The sequence below is a fragment of the Glandiceps talaboti genome, chromosome 8 (assembly GCF_964340395.1).
Source record: "Glandiceps talaboti chromosome 8, keGlaTala1.1, whole genome shotgun sequence".
In the NCBI taxonomy this organism is placed as follows: domain Eukaryota; kingdom Metazoa; phylum Hemichordata; class Enteropneusta; family Spengelidae; genus Glandiceps; species Glandiceps talaboti.
The window spans coordinates 13,996,410-14,018,909 of record NC_135556.1 but is presented as its reverse complement, the minus strand read 5'-3'; the positions used below and the strand labels follow the sequence as shown (position 1 = coordinate 14,018,909).

The 22,500-nt window shown below is 37.2% G+C and overlaps 2 protein-coding genes across 2 annotated transcripts in view; both read right to left on the bottom strand.

Annotated features, from left to right (window-relative positions):
• Positions 1-10,287, bottom strand: part of LOC144439231 (TPR repeat-containing protein DDB_G0287407-like) — a 10,576-nt gene extending 289 nt beyond the window's left edge. The window contains exons 1-13 of the mRNA XM_078128505.1: positions 10,090-10,287; positions 9,283-9,497; positions 8,788-8,889; positions 8,383-8,458; positions 7,878-8,082; positions 7,316-7,461; positions 6,808-6,966; positions 6,195-6,420; positions 5,077-5,435; positions 3,618-3,812; positions 3,022-3,197; positions 2,599-2,827; positions 1,569-1,764 (exon numbers count right to left, since the gene is read on the bottom strand). Coding sequence (XP_077984631.1) covers positions 1,569-1,764; positions 2,599-2,827; positions 3,022-3,197; positions 3,618-3,812; positions 5,077-5,435; positions 6,195-6,420; positions 6,808-6,966; positions 7,316-7,461; positions 7,878-8,082; positions 8,383-8,458; positions 8,788-8,889; positions 9,283-9,497; positions 10,090-10,287 — 2,482 coding nt within the window. The remainder of the gene's footprint in view (positions 1-1,568; positions 1,765-2,598; positions 2,828-3,021; positions 3,198-3,617; positions 3,813-5,076; positions 5,436-6,194; positions 6,421-6,807; positions 6,967-7,315; positions 7,462-7,877; positions 8,083-8,382; positions 8,459-8,787; positions 8,890-9,282; positions 9,498-10,089) is intronic.
• A 4,916-nt stretch (positions 10,288-15,203) lies between these two features.
• LOC144439230 (neuralized-like protein 4) overlaps positions 15,204-22,500 on the bottom strand; it is an 8,006-nt gene continuing 709 nt past the window's right edge. Inside the window, exons 2-9 of the mRNA XM_078128504.1 lie at positions 21,346-21,469; positions 20,425-20,701; positions 19,633-19,804; positions 17,875-18,332; positions 16,509-17,154; positions 16,171-16,263; positions 15,842-15,980; positions 15,204-15,336 (exon numbers count right to left, since the gene is read on the bottom strand). Coding sequence (XP_077984630.1) covers positions 15,204-15,336; positions 15,842-15,980; positions 16,171-16,263; positions 16,509-17,154; positions 17,875-18,332; positions 19,633-19,804; positions 20,425-20,701; positions 21,346-21,469 — 2,042 coding nt within the window. The remainder of the gene's footprint in view (positions 15,337-15,841; positions 15,981-16,170; positions 16,264-16,508; positions 17,155-17,874; positions 18,333-19,632; positions 19,805-20,424; positions 20,702-21,345; positions 21,470-22,500) is intronic.

The following is a 22,500-nucleotide window of genomic DNA, read 5'->3' as shown; positions in this document are numbered from 1 at the left end:
CTGTACATCTGATAGGAAGAAATAAATAACACAGAGACCATTTGGAAAACAAGGGAAAACCTGAACTAAACATTCACACATGAAAAAAAATATAACAAAATGAAATAAAAAATCTACCTATCCCACCTATTCTAAAATTGAGCGTAATCAGAACCACACAATTTTTTTTATTAGGCCTTAATCTGTGTTGCTAACAATTCAAACGCGTCACATTGTCAAAAGAAATCTGGTCTTTGTCACATAAACACACAAGGGAAAACGTTGCTCTCCAATCCATATCAGATTAGGTATATATACTATACTAGTAGGTTGACCACATTTGTTTCAACGTTTCTCATCGTAACACCTTGAAAATGATGGGTCCGGTCGGTATTATAAAAAAACAAAGAAAACAGTCAAAAAAGTAGGTGAGTGAACATTTCTTTTAGGAACATTTGTACCAACGTATGGACATTTCTTATCAACATATGAATTTTTTCATGGGAGTGTATTATTGAGTTCCTTGGCGTGCTCAGTATTCACACGAAGTCAGTAAATATGCATGGAGTGTGTTACGATGAGAAAAATAAAAATAAAAAGTAGTCAAGCTAGTGATTTGTCTGTAAGGGACATCGTGAAGGGGCGCCCTCACACATCGGCGGAGCGACACGACGTAGTCTATACCTCGTGATTAATTGATAGATAGAGGAGTATAGTAACCGTGATGAATTAACTATATACCTACCTGCAAACATCTTTCAGCATATTCTCTACCAAGTTGTCTACACGTTCTCATTCCCGGATGAGAACCATAAACATACTTTATGGCTATAAAGACAAAATGGAAAAGCTATGTAACTGGGATATTTGTTATCAACTAACCAAGGATAAAGTCACAAAATTGGTCAATTATTAATAAAGTCAATTATTAATTAGTGATCAATATAATTTGAAGGCAGTGTAGTGGCAAGTTTAAAATCTTGAGCAAAAGTTTGATTATGAATCTATCACCATGTTAAAACTGTACTAGTTGTAGCTTAAGTACAATTTTTCGATCAGACGTACAACCACACTATGTACACTGGAAAATACAGTACAAATGTCAATCAAGGGGTCGACATTATCCATAAGCAGGGCAGAAACAGGTTGAAATCATGATCGCCGTTGAGGGCGCTGTTTGATAGAAATACCAAATTGATTTGATATATCGTGTATACAGCTATAAAAAAAATGAGTTTACCGACAACTTGGACAAGTGATTTTCACGGTGTACAATATTATAGGTATGTTATTTTACCGATTAAACAAAAAATTTAAAAAACCGTTCCACTTGCAGCTACTGTACTATGTAGCTTTATATTAATAATTCGGCTCACTAAAAATCACTATGACGGGCCGGGCATGTAGATCGACAACGAGTGAGAATTCTAATGTAGAACACTGCAACGAATTCCTCCTCTGGCACAAGAGTTATGTTAAAAAAAATGAAACATAATTTTTTTAATGAAATTAGAGTTATAGATCATTAAATAACACCAACAAAATAAAAAATGTTAGAAACCTTGAGAAATAGCAGTTTTTAAATTTACCTTCGTTGTAGCATAACTTTAACAGTGTGTAAAGGCTTTCAGTGTCGTCTTCTCTGTACTCCATTAGGTGCCATTGAATAACTTGGCCGAGTTTCTGTCTAGCTAAATCATATTGGCCGATGTCCGTCAGGAAACTGCTGACTAGCTTGGTTTTTCTTACATATTCCCGTTCTTGTGCTTTCCTATCTATAGCAGACTATAAAGCATGAATGCATATTTTTTGTAAAAAAACCATAAATACATTCGGGAACAGGAAGTCATTTTGAAAAGATTGAGAATGATAATTACGGTAACAGGTCAAAATAGTAACAGTATAATCCAATGATATAATAGAATAAAATTGTTCAGTGACGAGTGAATCTTGCAGTCAGTCAGTCAGTCAGTCAGTCAGTCAGTCAGTCAGTCAGTCAGACAGACAGACAGACAGACAGACAGACAGACAGACAGACAGACAGACAGACAGTCAGTCAGTCAGTCAGTCAGTCAGTCAGTCAGTCAGTGTTTTTTTTCTGTCAGCCTCCTTGTGTGTGTGTGTGTGTGTGTATGCATGTGTGTCTGTCTGTCTGTCTGTCTGTCTGTCTGTCTGTCTGTCTGTCTGTCTGTCTGTCTAATGCTCAGAGCAAACACAGAAAGATAAAAGTTTCATTACAATTACCGATCTTTGATTATGTGAAACCATTTATTAAGACTATTTACATGTAAGTTTAACTTCGAATATCGAACGATTTCCCGTAAATTCAGATTTTCAACGAAAATTGACCAATGCAAATAAATAAACAAGGAGGTGTAAAGTCTGGTTTTGGTTTATGTGATTTGATTGAAAGATTACTGAAAATCGTGAATACCACACTCTCTTTTCTTATTTTTCTTGTAGTTTCATCGATGATCTCGTAGAGATTACAGTATTGCACAGACACACGCAATTTGAAATTGAGTTGGCCGGCGAATTGCGATTTGTGTGTGCACATTTAAAGGACCAAAATGGATAATTTTCTAAGATACTATGAGTTGCAGTACTAAAAACTCTTACCTCTCCATAAAATTGGTTCATTTCTGCTGTCAGGGCGTCTCCATACATCTTAGCTGCTACATCATAGCCACCAACAAGTCGCCAGTATCTCATCAATTCGATCTTCGTCTCTTCTTTGTACATCGTCTCAAACATTGGCCATTCAAGTAGGCAATGTTCCAATCTGTTCATATCATCAATTGTTTCTAAATGAAAAGGAAACTCCACGGCTCTTCTCTCGATGTCAGAACTGGGGTGAAATCAAATATAAACAGGATAAAGGAGTCGTCTTACTTAAGATGTATCCGTTTGGCTTCATAAATATTCTTTCAACGTATCCACCTAGTTCGTGTTAAGTTTTCCCTTCAGTTGAACTCATTGGTTAGTAAGTAGATCCTTTGAACTGAACTGAACTAAACCATTAACTTATAAATTCTCTCTCACCTCTGTTGAAAGTAATCTGCGAGTCTTCGATGCCACCATTTCTTTTGATTTCCTTTATCGATATACACATTTCTGACGGCTTTGCTAATAGAACGGTGGTAGAAATCAAGTCGACCTTCGCCGGAACTTCCACAGGGTCTCAGAAATCGTTTGAGACCAAGATAAACCAACGCCCACTGGAGATGAATGGTATTGTAACAATTATATTACATGAGAAGGTCGCCGAGGCTCTCGCGTCCCTGTCTAGGAGCTCGAGGTACTCAGCTTCAATAAGCCAAGTTTACAAACTAGAATGACTTCCATATTTTCCAAAACAATGCTCAAACGTATTATGTTATCAGCTCTGTATAATCGACAGTCAATCGTCATGCATGGCTTTAACAGTCATTCAAAATGATACCTCGTCGCAAACCACGGCCTCTTTTACGGCACCGTCCAAAACGCGGAAGAAATAACAGCTCTTGTTATTTGCGAGAATGAAATGATACTTCCTAAAACGACTGGAAAGTTTTGATTACATTTAGAAAACGCTTTCTGTGTAAAGTTCTTCGGTCCGACTCAACACTAGATGGCGCTATACATGTACAAAAACTTACCTCGGCCATAGGCACCTTTTCACCTACTACTATGTTAGCGTTCTCATACTCTCCATCTACAGACGGCACCATTGGTTTGATCGCCAATAGTTCCAATAACTCAGTCTCCAATAAACCATGTTTAGAACACTCTAATAAACACACAGTAGCTTTCACTAGGTCTCCGCCATTGTCATTTGCTACACGTTCAAGCATCTAAAAAAAAGAATTATCAACGTCATTTTAGGGAAAATCATTAATATAAACAATTTCGTACTTTTGATTTATTTTATCTTTGTGATATCAATTTTAAATGCGATTCCATGATTGGCTAAGAGTTCCATTTGAATGACTAAGAGTTCCATTTGATTGACTAAGAGTTCCATTTGATTGACAGGAATGAAATAATGAATACTAGGCAATGGCGCAGATCTAATGCAAGGAACACATACCGAAAAAAATCAACATAGTTGATCTTTCTTGAAATATACTTCAACAAAAAAATTACTGACATGGGGGATTAGTCAGACAATACTGTAACAAACGAAATTCTACAGTGAGATAACATCGCAGTTAAAATTACAGTAATAACATCATCAGTAGCATATCTTAGTTCTCACACGGGAAAAAACACTTCATGAAAACTTTGAGTCAAGGAAAGTCTACAAGAACGTTAACACAGCAATTCGCAAATGATATAACATTTACGCTGAAGTCAAAAACGTCGTTGGAGATGCTCTTTTAGTGGTGTGGACTATCGGGGCGCCACCAACGAGTCTTAAATTCTAAACCACTTTACTCCAAATTGAAGTTGTAAAAAAATTATTCGCCGATAACAATTAACTAAACTAAAGTGGCCATATGGGTGACGATCGGGGTATTTATTTTGGGATTTTTATTCGTAAAACACTTTTATCATGGCTTCCTACTTGAAAATCAATGTGAAACAACATTTGACAAAGTCTGTGTTTGTTAAATTGAATACATTGCAAAAAGCTAAAAATTAATGTTTGTTATTGTACTTAAAATAACAAAGATTTTATACATTTATTAATCATTTGCAAATTATGGAGTTACTGACGAGGGACTGGCATATGTTGATTCACATTGATTTTTCAAGTAGGAAGCCATGATAAAATTGTTTCATAAATGAAAAATATGAAATAAATACCAATCCTCATCCATATGATCACTTTATTTATAACTGTCATACACGCGCACCTCGAGGTCGCATGCTATAGAATCCTATGTGGCAACTAAAGACGCTTAAACAAGCTGAATTTTAATGTTAACTCTCAAATAAATGCAAAGTGATGGTCAGAACTTTGATAGGTAAGAGCTTACAAGGTGATATCGATTGTGACGCAAAGTATATGTGTTTGTAGCAAAACAATAAGCACTTCATCCTGATATGAATACCTGGAGATCTGGTGTTAAATGAAGACAAAAATAGAAAATAAAATCAACTTTAATAGCCTACCTGTTGTAGTAAACCAGAAAGATCGCCTGCAAGTGATTCTATCTTCGAAGTCAATTTATCAAAATTGCCGTACAAACGGAGTTCTTCACATGCCGTTGACAACCATAATGGGTTACCAGATTCACTCTTGCGGACCAATTTTGACATTTGCTCTTTGTCCAGTCTCTTGTTATATTCAGAGAGAATCTTCTCAACGATTTTTCCTCTGACTCCTTTAGGTAGAGGATCGACTGCTACTTCCCTCGGTTTTCTATCACGTGATCTAAGTGTATTCAGAAATGGTCCTTCGAGGGTGCTGACTACGACATGAACATTTGGTGGTAACGTGCTTGGTATCCATCGCAACTTAAATGATTCACCTAAAACCAAAACCAAAGGGAGAGTTGTACACATTAGATGTGAGAGTTTTCACCATATAGGCTGACAATCTAATCTGAGATGTTTGACTACCAGATAGACGGGTAGTATCACATACATTTAGAAATCTTATCAAATACCCCATTAACTAGATTAACAACAAATCCAACTGAATGCAAATGCAAACAAACAAACAAACAAACAAACAAACAAACAACAAACAAACAAACAAACAAGGTAGAGTCAATAATATCCCATGTCTCCAAATAAACAGACTTCACAAACGACCTGCCAGTACAATATTGCCAATATTCACATTTCATGATCAGTACGAGAGTGCTAAGGTCTAGTCATGACCAAGCACATATATAGGTAAAAGTGGAAAGATTACGTTGTCTCATCAAATTTGATCGATTCATTGTAACGTGTAAGAGACATACTGGTACAACACATACAAACTAAATATCTTCTGTGAGAATAAATAAACAAGACTTCCTCCACGCATTATTTCTACATTAAATTGTCACCACAACCACTCTACAACTAACTTGTGTCACACTACACTGCGAGAAATGTCATCCATGAGACATGCACCTCATGAGAGGGGTAGGCCTATAAACTCCTCCAACAGTAATACATTACGCAGTGATGACGTCACAATATTATAAATAATTGGAAATACGGTAATCTCGGTTACTTTCATGTGACTCAGTTGCTAGGACAATTAATCAATTGGTAAGAAAAAATAACAATATACTAACCATCAGATTCCATTTGATTCAATGCATCAACGAATAGAATGATTTCTTTTTTCGCTCTCGCAGCCCATTTATTAGCTTTCGAATAAACATTTGCCATACTCCGTATGAGTTCGTCCAGATCGACGGGTACCGGATCAGAATGGTGCATCAATTCGGTCCATATGCGGGACAACAGTCTGTGTAAATTTGTCGAACCCGGGGTTGCTCCAACGAAATGGTAAAACACCTAATACAGATAAAAAGAAATAAGCTTATTAGTAATGAATTTATTCCTTTTGACACAATAAGCAGCAGCATCGTCCAACGCACTTATTTATGCAAATTATCCATTAATTTTTATAGCATCATAGACAACTTGTTAGTTGTCTGTGATAGCATGTAGCAGTTCTTGCCATTGTCAGACCACAGACAACTAAGTGGTCAGACATACACGCACACATACATACACATACACGCATAAATACACATACATACATACATACATACATACATACATACATACATACATACATGTAACAGAAAGACAGAAAGACAGGACAGACACAAAACTATAACATAACCCTCCCTTAGTGAATATTAAAACTACAATACTACATTGATTTTTTACACCTACCTTATACCTTTTGGTATTTTGGACGTATTTTTCTGCCATGTAGGCTATTAATGCACTTTTACCGGCACCTGGTTTTCCAACAACTACCAACGGGACGTTAGAGGATGAGTTGATATAATCTGTGATTGCTTGGACTTCGTTATCTCTACCTAGAAGTACCTGTGAAGTAAAATAAGGTTTATTAAAGATTTCGGTATAGAAATATCGCTCGCACGCACGCACGCACACACACACACACACACACACACACACACACACACACACACACACACACACACACACACACACACACTTTGCCATGCCTATAGCACTACTGAACCTTATCACTATAGTACTACTGAACCTTATCTGTTTAGTTGTGCTAAAAAGAATAAGATGGTTCTCAACAAAACGCAACTTCAAAATAATTTGCTCTTGCTCTGTGCACACGGCATCTAAACACCAGGTTAGTCAAGAAGTGTAATATGTATAAATATAGTATCTGTTGTTGTCGTCTGAAATTAAATACCTGGGAGCGATTTGCCATAAATATCTCATGTTCCTCTCTCTGCACCTGTGCAATATCTTCAGCATCGTGAAGTTTATCAGTTGGGTATTGGTATGCTAATAAGTCTAGAAATTGATCAAGAACCTGGTCACCAAACTCTTCAAGGCCTGGGCGGTAAGAGAGAAAAAATGAAGGTGATAAAGCTGAACATTGCATTTTGAATACATTTTTTGACGTTTTATGGACGAGTTAAACAACTGAGACCCGGGTGAGGACTGGTTACTTTAGTGCCAAAATCACGACAATTCCAATGTGTTGATAGATATGAAAAATGAAGAACTTGAACAAAAATAAAATGAATTTGCTATTTCACCCGGCACATTTTTTGATAGCTGAAGTCCATAATTGCGTTGAATGATTTCCATACCATCAGTGTTTACTTGGTTCAGTGCGGGCGTACGAATTCTTTGACAATTCCTTCACTACTTTCAGGCACTTTTCAGACGGAATGGAACATTTCTCGAAAATCCAATATGTATATTATGCTGTCAGTTAATCAAATGTTATACAACTTTTTAAATACCTTTCATTTTGACTTTTCCGTCTTCATTAACACCATCCACTTTACAGCTGTACTCCCTACTTTTCTCGGGAAAGGCATCCTTAATCATATGTTTCAACTCTAACAATGATGTTTTCGATTCTTCCTTCTGTTCTACAAACAAGTTTTCGATCTCTTTGCTTGGTAACTCTTCTGTAAAGGAAGGATTCCGAAAGAAGAAGAGTGCCTGCAAAGAAAATGGTATTCATACCTGTTCAAACCGAACAGTTGAGATTATGATACTCTTCCCGTGTTGTAAGCCTTAAACTGTTGGTTTGCATCCACGTACATCGGGAAAGGCAATGGAAATAAAAGTTAGATCGACACCATAAGACGAATATACCACAGATACTTTTATAAAAAATACCATACATTATCCCAGAGGACAGAACATATACACAGTGTCGCCATGTTGGACGAAGAATCTTTGGAATGGCTGTATATCTAAGTGAAATTTCCCAGGAATCTGAATCCATGAGACACTTACGTTTGGGTTTGCTTCTCTGTATGCAGCATGGTGGACTTCCATTGCCGTTATAGACATACCGGGTACCCACTGATATCTAGAGATAGAGAAGCAATGACATATTGCAAATTGAATCACCGGGAGTCATAAGGCCAAGGGTAACCACAAACAATAGTCGTAGTCATACAGTCAAGCTCAGACCACTAATCTGAGAGTATGAGTCAGCATTAAATGACATACGACTGGATTGCTTCATGCGTATGTATTGTGGGAGTTATAATTTGACATTCAGTGTGACTGCATACACAAAAGCAAACAGTGACACCACTCACATCATATCTTAATTTCAACCACAAAATATATATGCGCATGCACATGGGAAATGAGTAAATGGTACTAAATCACACGAGTGTTCTTATAATATACCTCATTCTTATGTCGTCCGGAACTTCTTTAGTTGTAGGAACCCAGCCATATCGTTCAGATAACAAATTTATAAAGTATGGATATTGGTTTTCTTCTTTACATCTGTAAAAAAGACATTTTGATAAATTGCATATTGTAAATGCTTGATTCATTATGTTGCTTCGGAAATTGAATATATAGGCGTACACAGGTGCGCATGCTCCCCCATGTACCTGTACCATTACAATGCAATGTCATACACGGACTTGTTGGTCGATGCTAATTCACATTGTTTTTTCAAGTAGGAAAATAAGGCAGATAGAGTTGTCATAAAAATTAAAAATCAAAATAAATATCCACATATCATCCATATGGCTATTTCAATTCTCTCTCGTACGTGCAATTATGACGAAAGTACATATACGTATTACACAGACAGGTAAAATATTGAGAATTGGCTAATATTCTAAAACAAACAACAATCCACATTAAAACAATATAAAAACTGCATTCTACCTATCGATTTCTGACAAACATGTCTGAATCGTTGCTTTTGTTGTGGAATCTTTCGGGATACCCCATCGGAGATCACACTCCACAAGTCTTAGTTTACGTGGTTCACACCATTCTCTCAGTTTAGGGAAAACTCTCTTTACTAAGTGTTCTCTTTCTGCGTGCATGTCACTAAATGTACTACTGACGAATAGACGGATTGTCTTCCAACCACGTCTCTGTAATAGATAGAAAACATTGCTTAACTGATAGATAGAGGTATATATTAATACACAAACAACCAAACAAACAAACAAACAAACACAAACACACACACGAATACATTACACACACACACACATACATACATACATACATACATACATACATACATACATACATATATATATATACATACATACATACATACATACATACATACACATACATACATACATACACATACATACATACATACATACATACATACATACATACTGACACAGACAGACAGACGCACGCACGCACACACACATACATATATACATACACACACATACATATATACATACATACATACTGACAGACAGACAGACAGACGCACGCACGCACACACACATACATACATATACATACACACATACATACATACATACATACATACATACATACACACACACATACATACACATTCTAGTTACAGCTAATGCAGATTTAAGGAACGCCTAAGAATGTTTTCACTTCGCTAGTCATGGTACTTGACAGTATTGTATTGTACAATAAAGCAATACATATGAGAAGGCAAGGCCATATCACATTGAATGGACATACCTTTTTCATTACTTCCAACATTCTTTGTTGTCCTTTTTCTACGCGTAGTTTTATTGCTTCTAGCCACCATTTTCCGTCGACAACAACAATCATCTTCGTACTTGAAGGCAACCGCCAGTTCGCCGTCTTCGTAGTATGCGACGACTGGTCCTTTTCGCCCCATGATGACGTTGATTCCTTCGTTGGTGTGCAACCCATGATTTAAATATTAAAGGACGAGATTTTTAGGTTCAGTTTAACTATAGTTCAATATAGGAATAGCTACGTTATGTTCTTCTGCTTCAAACATTCAATGTCCCAATTGCTTGGTAGTATAAAATGATTGTATCACCACAAAAGGCCATTGATTTTACCGAATAACGCATTACCACCCATGACCCAGGTAATAATATGATACGATGAGTCAACAACTACACGGTACAGGTTCTGTCGATCTCACACCAGTCATCAGGTCATTCGACGTATGTATACAGACAGATAGGTTACATGACATGTTATACTAATCCACTTTCACTGCTTGCTTCTAGAGTCTATAGTTATTAAAATTAGGCTGACGTGTTGCTATTGGTGATAAGTGTAAACACTAGTTGACCCCTTATGGCGTGAGGCGTGACATAGGTGGCACTTTCTATTGTGCAGTCACGTGGTTAACAATCAAGGCCGACATTTCATAATGATAATGGTTTTATTGGAGTCAGGTTTAGACTGTCAGCAGTCGTCTTGATTTTTTTGTAATTTATCTTTAAAACTATTTTGCAGCTGAAATTAACAGAACATAGTGTGCGTCAGACGTTTGATGAAGATTATATTTATAGCGCGTTTTGTATCGAGTATAGAACAGAGAATGTCCATTGCACATGCTGATTATTATATCGCATGTTATGGATTATTAATGTGTACATAATTAGTATTAAATGAATAAATATTTCAGAAGGTTAATTTAGGAGTACGACAAAATATAATTTGTGTCTGAATACAGACTAATTAAAGTCAGGTGCAGTCAACGAAACTGTCCTTGCAAAATGCTGTTCCTATATGCGGGTAGCGGGAGCAAACAACGAAGAACTGTGGTGGGGAAAGTCCAGATTTTGATAATGTAGGAATGGAAATGATGAAATTGTGGGGAGGGGCGCACATTGTGTACGTCCAAAGGAATTGTTTGTTATTGTGGATAGCACAAACATTTTCCTGGTGGGGAGTGGGTAACTCATTCTCAATATTGGGAGGGCAGTGGGCTGGCGGGCAAGGTGAAACCCAGTGGAAGGGAGGGCAGATATCCTTCCTCATCAGTGGAAGGGCATATAAGAACAGCTAAACACACTCGCCACAATTTTGTTGGACGCGATTTTTATCAAAAACATCATTTTTGGTCTGAAACAACATATAATTAATGACAACAACAACTAATCAACCCGTTGGCAGCACCTGTGGCGTTTCAATTCGTGAAAGCAGTATCTGATTTGATGTACAGTACGTAGATTCACTGAATGCACACACATTCTAGCAAGCCAGAGCACATACACGTATTTTTCCTGAAGCAACGGTGGGGCCTCTTAAACGGTGCCGTAAAACGGTGTGAGGATGTGGTTTACGACGACGACGATGTCTGTTTACTACTCCCGCAATGGGTGAGAGAATTCAAGGCTGAATGGGGTGGTCAATTATTTTAACACCTTTATTAAAATTTACATTACACTACTTATAGCGAGAAACATGATATTTATTTTAAAAGATGCAACGTTTGGAATTTGTGCATAATTTTCATCAGTTTTGTTTAACAATGAAGCGTTACTATTTACGAAAACATGCCTAAAAATCAGTAGTCATTGCCAGAACTCGTACATGTAGACTGGCTTGAGGGGTATAATCTAGTTTCACACGCCTTTTTAATTGCAGCGATTGAAACCAACTCAAATAGCACATGGAGCTGCGTAAAAGTTCATTTTTTAAATTATACTATTATCATTACCTTCTTTACGGAAAAAGTTCCACATAACTTTTGGATAAATATCTTTTAAAACAAAGTGATAGAAATAAGCTTTTGAAGAACAGTTCACTGCTCTTCAAAGTTGCTGAATACCATGATGGGTCATTCTTTCGGCCCAGCCGAGGTCAACCCAAAATTTGTCCTGTGGAAACAGCGCCACATTGATTAAACATAGGATGCATTGGAATGTGGTTCGGGGCATGTATTCTAGGGTAAATCCACACTAGATTAGTTTCTGAATCATGTAAAGTATTTACTGTGCACTCAATCATTTAAGAAGTGTTCCAGCACATGGCCCCTTGACCTACGCTAGTTGAATAGAGAGCGAGAAGAGTGTTTGTTTATGATAACATTGAGAAATCCGTTCCAACAATTATACGCAAAAATAAAAAACAACTTATTTTACACCTAAAAACAAAACAGAAATGAAACTTAAGATCGATCGATATGACTGTTTGTTTGTCTGTCTGTCTGTCTGTCTGTCTGTCTGTCTGTCCGTTCGTCCGTCTGTCTGTCTGTCTCTCGCTCTAGATCGCTCGCTCTCTGTGTGTAAAAGTATCTACCCATCCTCCATACCATCCACCTACCCATCTACCTACCCGCCTGTCTCTATCTATCTATCTATCTATCTATCTATCTATCTATCTATCTATCTATCTATCTATCTATCTATCTGTCTGTCTGTCTGTCTGTCTGTCTGTCTGTCTGTCTGTCTGTCTGTCTGTCTGTCTGTCTGTGTGCGTGCGTGCGTGCGTGTCTGTATGTCTGTCTGTCTGTCTGGTGATGGTATGGGTTCTGAGTAGTGCACGCCAAATAAAGGTGGACACTACAGTACATAAAGGCATTGAAAAAAAAATACTAGTAAAGAGGGCAATATAATTACGTAGAGTAAATAAAAAGTTTTGAAATGATCCTACAAGAGGATCGTGGACGGCAGGCTTGAATATCAATGACAGCGTAACTCTTGGTTTTCTTGCTCGATTGTCTTAATATATTCATTGATTCAGCAATGGTATATAGTTTTGGAATCCTAGAAGTGAATGACAACATGTTTTGCAGCATTCGATGTTTTATAAGTATAAACGTTTTCGGTATACTGTGACTTTCGATACGAGTTTACAAAATAGAGGATCTCATAGACGTATATCAGTTTTCAACATTCTTGAAGGTGAAACAATAGACCATAAATAATGACGGAACCACGTTGTTTGGTGAACCATTCTATTTCCTGGTTACTGAATCTAGGATCGATGTTTGTCGTGGCCCCAATTGTCTCTGGTCCAACTTGATAACAAGTTGGATTGACGGCAACTTGATAGACAACCCTTGCATAGTAAGTTTTACCCGTTTCTTTATCTTCAAATCTAGAGATAGAAAAAATAGAAGTTATATGGTAACCCATGATTAGTCTATTGTGAACATTTCGCTCTGTTGTTTCTTTCCTGATGAGAATTCTTTTGTATGCCTTATATCGTACTCCATACTGATGTCTACTATAAGGACAGAGCAATCATAAAGTGATAACAATAATTCTATTTTGATTCGACTAATTCAAGAAAAAGAAGTCCGGGGTTAGCATGATTAAAGTCTACCCGACGTTATGTTTCGACTGCTCACATGGACAGTCTTTGGCAAAGGCTTAGGTTAATGTGTGGATCACGTCGAATCGTTGATTGCATCGAATTATCGTTGATTATATCGAAGTGTCATTCTATCACCAATAATCCTATGTAAGTTTATCACAGTAGTCCGCAACACAAGTTTACTAAATGCAGAAATAAATCCGACTGGCTTTTGCCTTTAAACGTACTTGCAGGGAAAAGCATACACGTTGCAGCCGGAATATCTAATGCTTGGAGATAAAAAAATCTGGCGTGTATCAAATCCTCCAGGTTTATTTTCGTCATTGTAATGGGTTGGTCGTTCTCCGAGTGTATTTCCTCCCATAACTGTATCCCCTGTAAAATTGTTACAGAAAAATTACATAATTGACATGTTATTTAGAGAGGCTTTCTCCAGAACTTCACGCTTTATCGAAGTTTGCTTACATTTTGTTTCAGTTTACCCAAGTATGCTGTATTGTAAACGCTCAGGGAGTTGAGCCACTATACGACCGCGCCGATCCGGTAAAGTATAGTGTGTAAAGCGTAATATGAAAGTTAACCATCATAGCCTGTAGGGTACGCCGTGACGGGGCACCCTCACATATCGGTCAAACCCTTTCATAGAGCAGGTCGGTGAGGGCGGAGCGTATCTTACAGTCTCACGTCTAACATTATCAGTGCCATAATTAAATGGGCACATGCTTATTTCATTTGTTTTGCGGCGGACGTTTTGCTACATATTCAAAGAATATATGCAGTGTTTTATATACTGAAGCATGCTTAAATATCACTTACAATTAACTGAATCCAAAACCTGGTACTTATGTACGATACAATGACGTAATTTATTACACGTATAAACATGTTGATGAAATTCCTACAATGCGATCAACTGGTCTAAAATTCCAGAAGACAATTGTAATACCATGGAAGGCATGAAACGACATTAATATTATACTAGAATAGGTAAGGGTTGTGGGCTAGACTAGTTCTGTAGAACTATTTCTACAACCCCCACCAGGTCCATGGAATTACTGGTGTATTTGATTGAATATTCTTTGGCTTAATTTAATTTATATATTTTGTTAATTTATTTGTTATGTATAGTTTGTTTGTTTTTGATTTCCTGGTGAAATCAATAAACAAATCAATGTTTTGTGCAAGTTTTTTTTTACACTTATATGAGTAAAATGTATATAACTCAACTTGTGCCACTTTAATTTATAACAGCTACCGGCAGCCCCTACCGCGAAAGATTCGACATATAATTTGAAAAAAAATCTACATAATAAGGATTGATGTACTAAGTATGCGGAACACCATAAGTAAACAGGGTTATGTTGGTAGCTAGTATGGATTGCATCTCTAGTGAGTAAATGCTGGTTATACAGACGTATATAGTGTGGAAACCTCACGAACCTCAACAAGGGGTCCCTTCAGCCAAGTAGGGAGAAAATGAAGCACACCATCATGTAAAGCTTCACCCTTAATATTTACACGTATTTTTGCATTTTTTTGAGTTATCAGGTAAACGACTTGCCTGGCATCAGGAGGTCGCCACACTCCAGGATTGATTTGACGGCATCATCCCTTGTTCCATGGAATGCAACATGCCATTTTTCAAACACTCTCATGGTATGTGCCCTGGGTGGCACACTGGTGTGGGGGATATAAACAATGGAACATTAGTATTCAATTTTGAAAATGGGGGGTAAAACGCAAACAAAATAAACAACAACAACAACAACAACAACAACAACAACACAATGTCTATCTTGTCGAAACCTACATTTTGAACAATTTCTCGCTGTTCTCGGGATGGTCGATTTTACATGAAATACGTCAAAATGATTGTGGTAGTCACAAAGTGAATTGTTCTGGTATTAACACATCGTTGTATAGATGGCCACAACTGCAATACTAACTCGTCTACGTACACTAGCTGCAACATGGACATTTTCTCATCAAATAACCAAAGATATTTTTCACTAAAAATTAGTCAATTACAGACAAAAAAACAGCAGAATCACACACGTGATTCACTGAGATTACCGCACAGTAAACAAATTAAAGCAAAACAGAACATACAGCACAAACAGCAATACCTTACAGAAAAAAAACAACAGGAAATCAACATTTTTTTACATACATGGATACTCACCCAATCGCACACTTATACCATCCAATCGGAATGCCATAGTCTTTAGGGGGTATGCCTCGGGAATAGTAAAGATTGTCACCACGTGACATATGACAAGCATTACAAAAACATCTATCGTATTTTGTGTCGAAATACCCGTCTGAAAAATCAAACCAAATGATGTTAATGTGCTTGTTTTAAATTGTTTTTCTGTTAGCCGATCCAATATTACACAGTTAGGGAAAGTGTATGTCTTCAGGGTACAGTTTATACGTTATACATTGTGTACATGTACGTCATGAGTGACGTCATCACCTAGATGAGTGATGCTCGGCTACGTAACGACTTACCTGGAACATTTAAGAACTTTTTGTATCTCATACATAGTTTTTTATATTGGCAATCTTCGTTAGGTACAGTTGGCTTTGGAAAACTTTGTGAACCTTCGTAAAAAATAAACAGATAACAACGTAACTTGATTTGATAATTTGCACGTGGATGATGAATATGCGTAACAGAATGAACAACAACTAAAATGGAAAAATCTGAATTAACAGAAAGTTTGCCATGATCCTGTTCTCGTCTTTATATTCAATTATTCCCGTATATTTCTCAAATGATCATCTGAATAAAACATCGACTTTTACTGTAAAGAACAGAATGTTCACAAGATAGTGGATGGTCTTACGGTATAACGCCATCGGAGGTCGAATTGCTATCAGCGCTCTTTCTGCCGCATGTTTCACTGACATGCTATCGCTCTCTAATGGTGTCCCTGTAGCGTGTGTTGACATCATTTCGTTGCCTTTAACTTTCAACAGGCTGTGGAGTGCATTGATAACGTCAGCGGTTTCACTCATTATTTTCCTATTGGCTTCAAGTTTGGCAAGGATAGTCAAGGTGTTCAAGGAACATTCTTGTTCGATTGGCCTCCCTTTCAACATCAACTTAACCAGGAGTCCAGACCCATCCTTGTCGAAGATTCGACTGTTATCCGTGTCGTTCCGGGCAATATTGCCAAGACCACTGACCACTTCCAGTGCACTGAAGCCCTTGTAGCGCCGCGTAGGTTCGTCGATGGCTCCCTTCAACACAGAGATGAGAAAGTCAACAACTTTCTCATCTGTTTCTGGGAAATGAGTTCTCTCCTGTGCATGTCCGACGATGCCCGACAACGCTAAGACAGCAGTTGTAGCGACTTGTACATCGTCTGATTTCAGAAAAGGGGATATCCGATCGACAGCACGAAGCTCGTGGTAAATGGCTCGATTGTCCGAGGCTCTGGAGCAGTTATACAGGATAGATATAGCAGACGATATAAGCTTCTTGTGTTCCTGTATAAAATGTCAGAAATTACATTTTCAAATATGAAAAAAGGAAACTGAGAAAAGAGAAACTTGTAAAACTATACAGAAGTACGATATTGGTTTTTAGAGTTCACGCCTTTAACTAAAAATGATGGCAAATTCAAAACTACCATGACAAAAAATGCTTTACCAATTAATTTTCAAAGTGCACATCAACTGTCTCACTATCGCCATGTTGAAATAACACTATCACACCGTTTGTCTGTTGCTATCGGCGTGGTCTTCGTTGCTAAACTGTTTGTTCACCTTTGGTGTATGCTCTTTTCTCAATGAACCACGAATGTAAGTATCTCTGATAAAAGCACAACCATGGGCGTAATATGTGTTCAATCAAAGTTGAATTATCCTTACTAAATATACTACTGTTACTGCACCACTTTATTGTTGTGAGGGCGTGGCCGTGGCTTTGCTTATATGTGTACTCTTGGGGGAAATCAATCACTTCACAATCTTTCAATGTCAGTGGTTTTACAAAAAAATCAATTTAATTTGCCTGTTGCCATGGGCAAGGTCATGGTGGCCGTGGTCTTGGTTACTCGGTTTATTTGTGTTCATGTCCAGTAAGTTAATGCATATTGCTACTTATAACCCATGCTATATAAAGTTGCCACAGTTGGACTAACCAGTTGGACTGACACTTGATCCATTTACAAACTGAATATATTGATGATTAAAATCCAACATTACCTGGTTGTCAGTAGCTGGACCGTACTTATCAAGATCATTGAACATATCACTAATTATTCCACACTGTCCAAAACTTCGGCCTATCTTGAGACTGTAATCCGAATAACTCCAACACACAGCCCTCACGACTTCTATATGATACCAGGTGTCCTCAGTTGGTTGTGCAATCGTCATCAACTGTTCCAGAAGCTTCCTCAATGTTTGCGCTGCACCCAAATTAGCAAGATGGTCACCGTATGACTGCCTGACCTGTGGCTCTTTCAACACATGCACGGGCTCTAGGAGAAACAGACGGACTAATGTCGATGCCCTGTAAACGTCTGCCTGGGGAATGGTTTCGAGTGCTCTGATAACCACTCTCATTTTCTCCATCACGACTTTTGGATCTTTATAAAACGTTTCGTTTGGTTTATCGTCGACCAACTCGTCAATCGATGGCATTTCATCAATGTGACTTGCTAAGAAAGAAACAACAACAAAACCGATGAACATTTGTAATTCATATTGTGAAAATGGTAAAAATGAAATCACGGATCTACTGATATCACTGATATATCCATAATCAAATTACAATCCTCACAGCAGTTGTCTAGAGATGTTACTGATCAGAAAGTCATTTCATCAACAGTGGACAATCTCAAGAGCGAGTACTGTGATGTAGATACACGCAATGCTTTTATGAGTTTGTTTATTGCTGTGATAATTGGTCGATCATATGGTGTGCAACAATTATATAAATATGACTAACTTTCACATATATAAACAACCTGATAAGAACATGGCGTGAACCAGAGGCCCGTACCCGATGTTATTTTGTATTAATGTATGTCAGCAGTGTGATAAGGAAATATTTCTTGGCACCTTCAGAGCCAGTTTTATTTGTCCATCACTGACAAAAAACAAACGTTTTGATCAAAGGAATCTCTAGATAATGATAATAAATGTTAAATATGACACTTTACCACTTTGTGCTCAAAGGACTTTACAATTATTACTCCTAGCATGGATCTATAACTGCTGCAAGGATTATTGTGCATTTCAATCAATCATGTTATTACTGTTGCCCGTTTAAGTGATGCCAATCGATATATCACCATGCGAAGATCAGTTATCGTTCAGTGCAAATTTCGTGACACAATTCATACCATTGCCATCGTCAATTTGCTAATAATTCAACTTAGTTTGGGTAGGTTTGCAATAAGTTGGACAAGTCTAGAATTAACATCTCAAAAAACAAAAATACAAACAAAAGGAAAAAACAGAAGAATAAAGCCAAACAAACTGACAATTAATTGGCGTGCAGTGGTACTTGGCTGGTTAATGGGTACATATGAACCCCTGACGGATTCAAATCACACAAACTCTACAAAGGTTAAAACAATAGGGTCAAATGTCTACATTTCAGGAAATATAAGGTGAACTGTCTACTTTCTGTCAGAAAATGGGAGTCAAATGTCTACATTCTGCCAGAATATTGGCAATTTGGAAACTGTATTGTCCAAAAATGGGGTTAAAAGTCGTACAGGGGTCAAACATCTACATTCAATACCTAAAAAAAATCAAAAGTCAAAATACAAGATGTTGTCAAAAAAGGGGATCAAAAGCACGGTCCATATGTATATACCCTTACTATATGAGTATTCCCCCGGACAAAGGTTTAACTATAACAAAATGTAATGAAGTTGAATTAATTTCATGAAACGATCGAAGTTCTAAAAGTTCAGAGAAAAGGCTTTTAAACAAATATGTGTGACTTACCGCAAATTGATACCTTTTCTACCGGTCCGTATATATTGACGAAGCAGTATATTTCATTAATATTGTGAATGCCACAGTCTTTCAGATTTAATGTCTCTAAGAGCTCATTTCCATTATAGAAGAAATGCAGTATACCGTCATCTGATAACATAATACCCATAGTGTCTCCTACCTAGTAATTGTAAAAATAAAGACAGAAAATGAAGAGTAAGTTTAACTTGAAAAAAAATATTAGAGAAATTCAGTCGTCTGTCTGTGCATTCGTAACGGAAATCTAGCCTAATAAATGTACAGGAATAGTGTAGCAGCGATAGACGTTCGAGTCTACAGGTAGGCTAATGGAATCAAGCTATAGGCAAAGTAAGATACATGTAGACACAAACTAAAATTGTTGTATGAGGTAGACTACACATTCAAGTGGGTGATATGCCTTAGTTATGTGGATATCAGTTACCCTGTAATCAAGATAGTGTAAACACTACAAGTGGTTCAATCTATGGTCTCTTGAGGAACATTACGAGAGACAGGGTAAACACTACAATCTACAATCTGTGGCCAGCCCCCTTGAGGAAATTATCAGAGACGCCACCGTACTGGAGTGTATCTATTGATATTAAAATTAGCATGCTGTACATAATTTGATTTACGTAGCGGTATAAATTCAAGTTCAGCAAGAACGTTATAGAAGGGTTATGTGCGAATATGAACATAACATAACATAGGTACAATACTGCAGTTGTAAAGTCAAAATATGAAAGACAATTTATTTTACGGATATTATTGCCAGTTTACCATTGAGTAGAATTCTCCCGCCAAATGAAGCAGACTGTATATCTGGTCCTCGCTGTTCTTCCCAAGAATATTATTACCAGACCATACCAAAGTAAGTCCTTGCATACTCGATATCATTTTGGGCTGAGACGTATAACTATTTGGAGATTTCGTTGTAATACCAAGCTCCAAAACTGGTCGTTTGTCGATGACAGATTCTAGACGAATTTCAAAGTGTAGGTTTGTACGCAGGCGTTGTTCGATCATAACAATACCAATGTCATAGTATTTATGTGTGCTAAAATAGAGCAGAAAGAAAGTTCCTAACTATTAGTAAGCCTAATTTCAGAGCCAATGTTTTTGAAGTTTTAAAAACAGAAAAAAAAGAAAAAAAGAAAGAAAAAGAATTTCTCTCCAAATGTAACAAATTGTATGAATAATTCTAATGAAGTATAAAATCGAATTGTTACAACCATGGATATGTAATGCAAATGAATCTGATTTTGCCACTCATTTGCCTAGAGACAACTTATTAGAACGCCTTTAATTTGATTTATTGTGGTACACATTTGATTGATTGATTAATTGATTGATTGATCCTTGCTAGTTAGTCAATGACATATGTGAAGGCAAGACAATATCAACCCTGCCAGTTAGTCAATGACATGTGAAGGCAAGACAATATCAACCCTGTCATTTAGTCAATGACATATGTGAAGGCAAGACAATATCAATCCTGTCAGTTAGTCAGTGAGATACATGTATTTGAAGGTAAGGCAATGATACATAATCTATTCATGGATGATGACAGTTTGCCTGTTCTCATATCATACACATTCTCTACATTGACACGTGACTGTGTACCAGACTGTTTGAATTGTGATTCAGCATGATATTTCTCCGATTTTATCACAATATACACTTTACAAAAATGGGACTCACCGTTTAATCTCTGCAGTTCTTCCATTATTAGTAATTTTCACATTTTTACCACATTTATTGTAAAAGGTGTAAGTAATATCGCTCCCTTCACTTACTCCCTCGATGTCTTCATCGGCACTTTTCACTAGATAATAGAAATACAAATGAACACTTGAATATATGGACAACAGTATTGTGAGCTAAAATTGTCGAATACTTATAGAGTAAACGGAGTAATCACATCTTTAACATTTGAGTCGTTTCAGACGTACCACTAGTCATGCTGCTAGACGTTCGGGCTTTCTTCCGATACGATAAGCGAACGAAGTTCGCCGCGAGGGCTTCCATCCTCGATAGCGATGTTCGGTCGTGTGTCGCGATCGCATTGTATCGGAAGAACTTCCGAGGTCTAGCAGCTAGACTATAACGTACTACTGAGTTGAACCAATGTATGTATAACTCCATATTCAACTGAATTCAATGTACAATTGTCAAATACTTCTAAAGTAAACGGGATAAATAAGATTAAAAGAAAAAAACCCGGGATAAATAAGACATTTATGGGGCGATCGCACATATGACAGACAAGGTCAAAAACTTCGTTCGTTTATAAGGCGGGGTGGGGGGGGGGGGTGTCTAGCGTCAGTGCGATTGCTGAACTTCCTTTTCGCACTTCTAACCAACTTTCGAAAACTTTCACGCCTTCGATTAATGATAACAGGTTCTGTACTTACTGTTACGGAGACGAATATAATGACCAAGTGGGAGTTAGTCAGTCAAGTTAGTCGTATCTCACCACGCAAACTCTCACACAAGTCTCTAATATATACACCAGGGTCGTTCTTGGTCCACTTAGCCGAGAAATAAGCTCTAGCTGAGATCGATATTTTGGCTTGCCAGAATCACGTCTTTCATTCTAGTCCCCACGTCTCTCTCTTTCTCCTCTCTAACTTATCTTCACGTAACTGACTGGAGACTGGAATCTTTTATTCTTATTTATATACTCTTGGATAACAATGAAATCATACGATTCTAAATTTAACATATCACGTCATATTAAAACTTGTTAAAACTTGTTGGCGCTCAATCACACGTCAATCACTTCTCATTAATCTACCATTATGTGACATTAGCCAATATCGCTAAAAATGTATAAATTTAGACCCAATTCAGAAA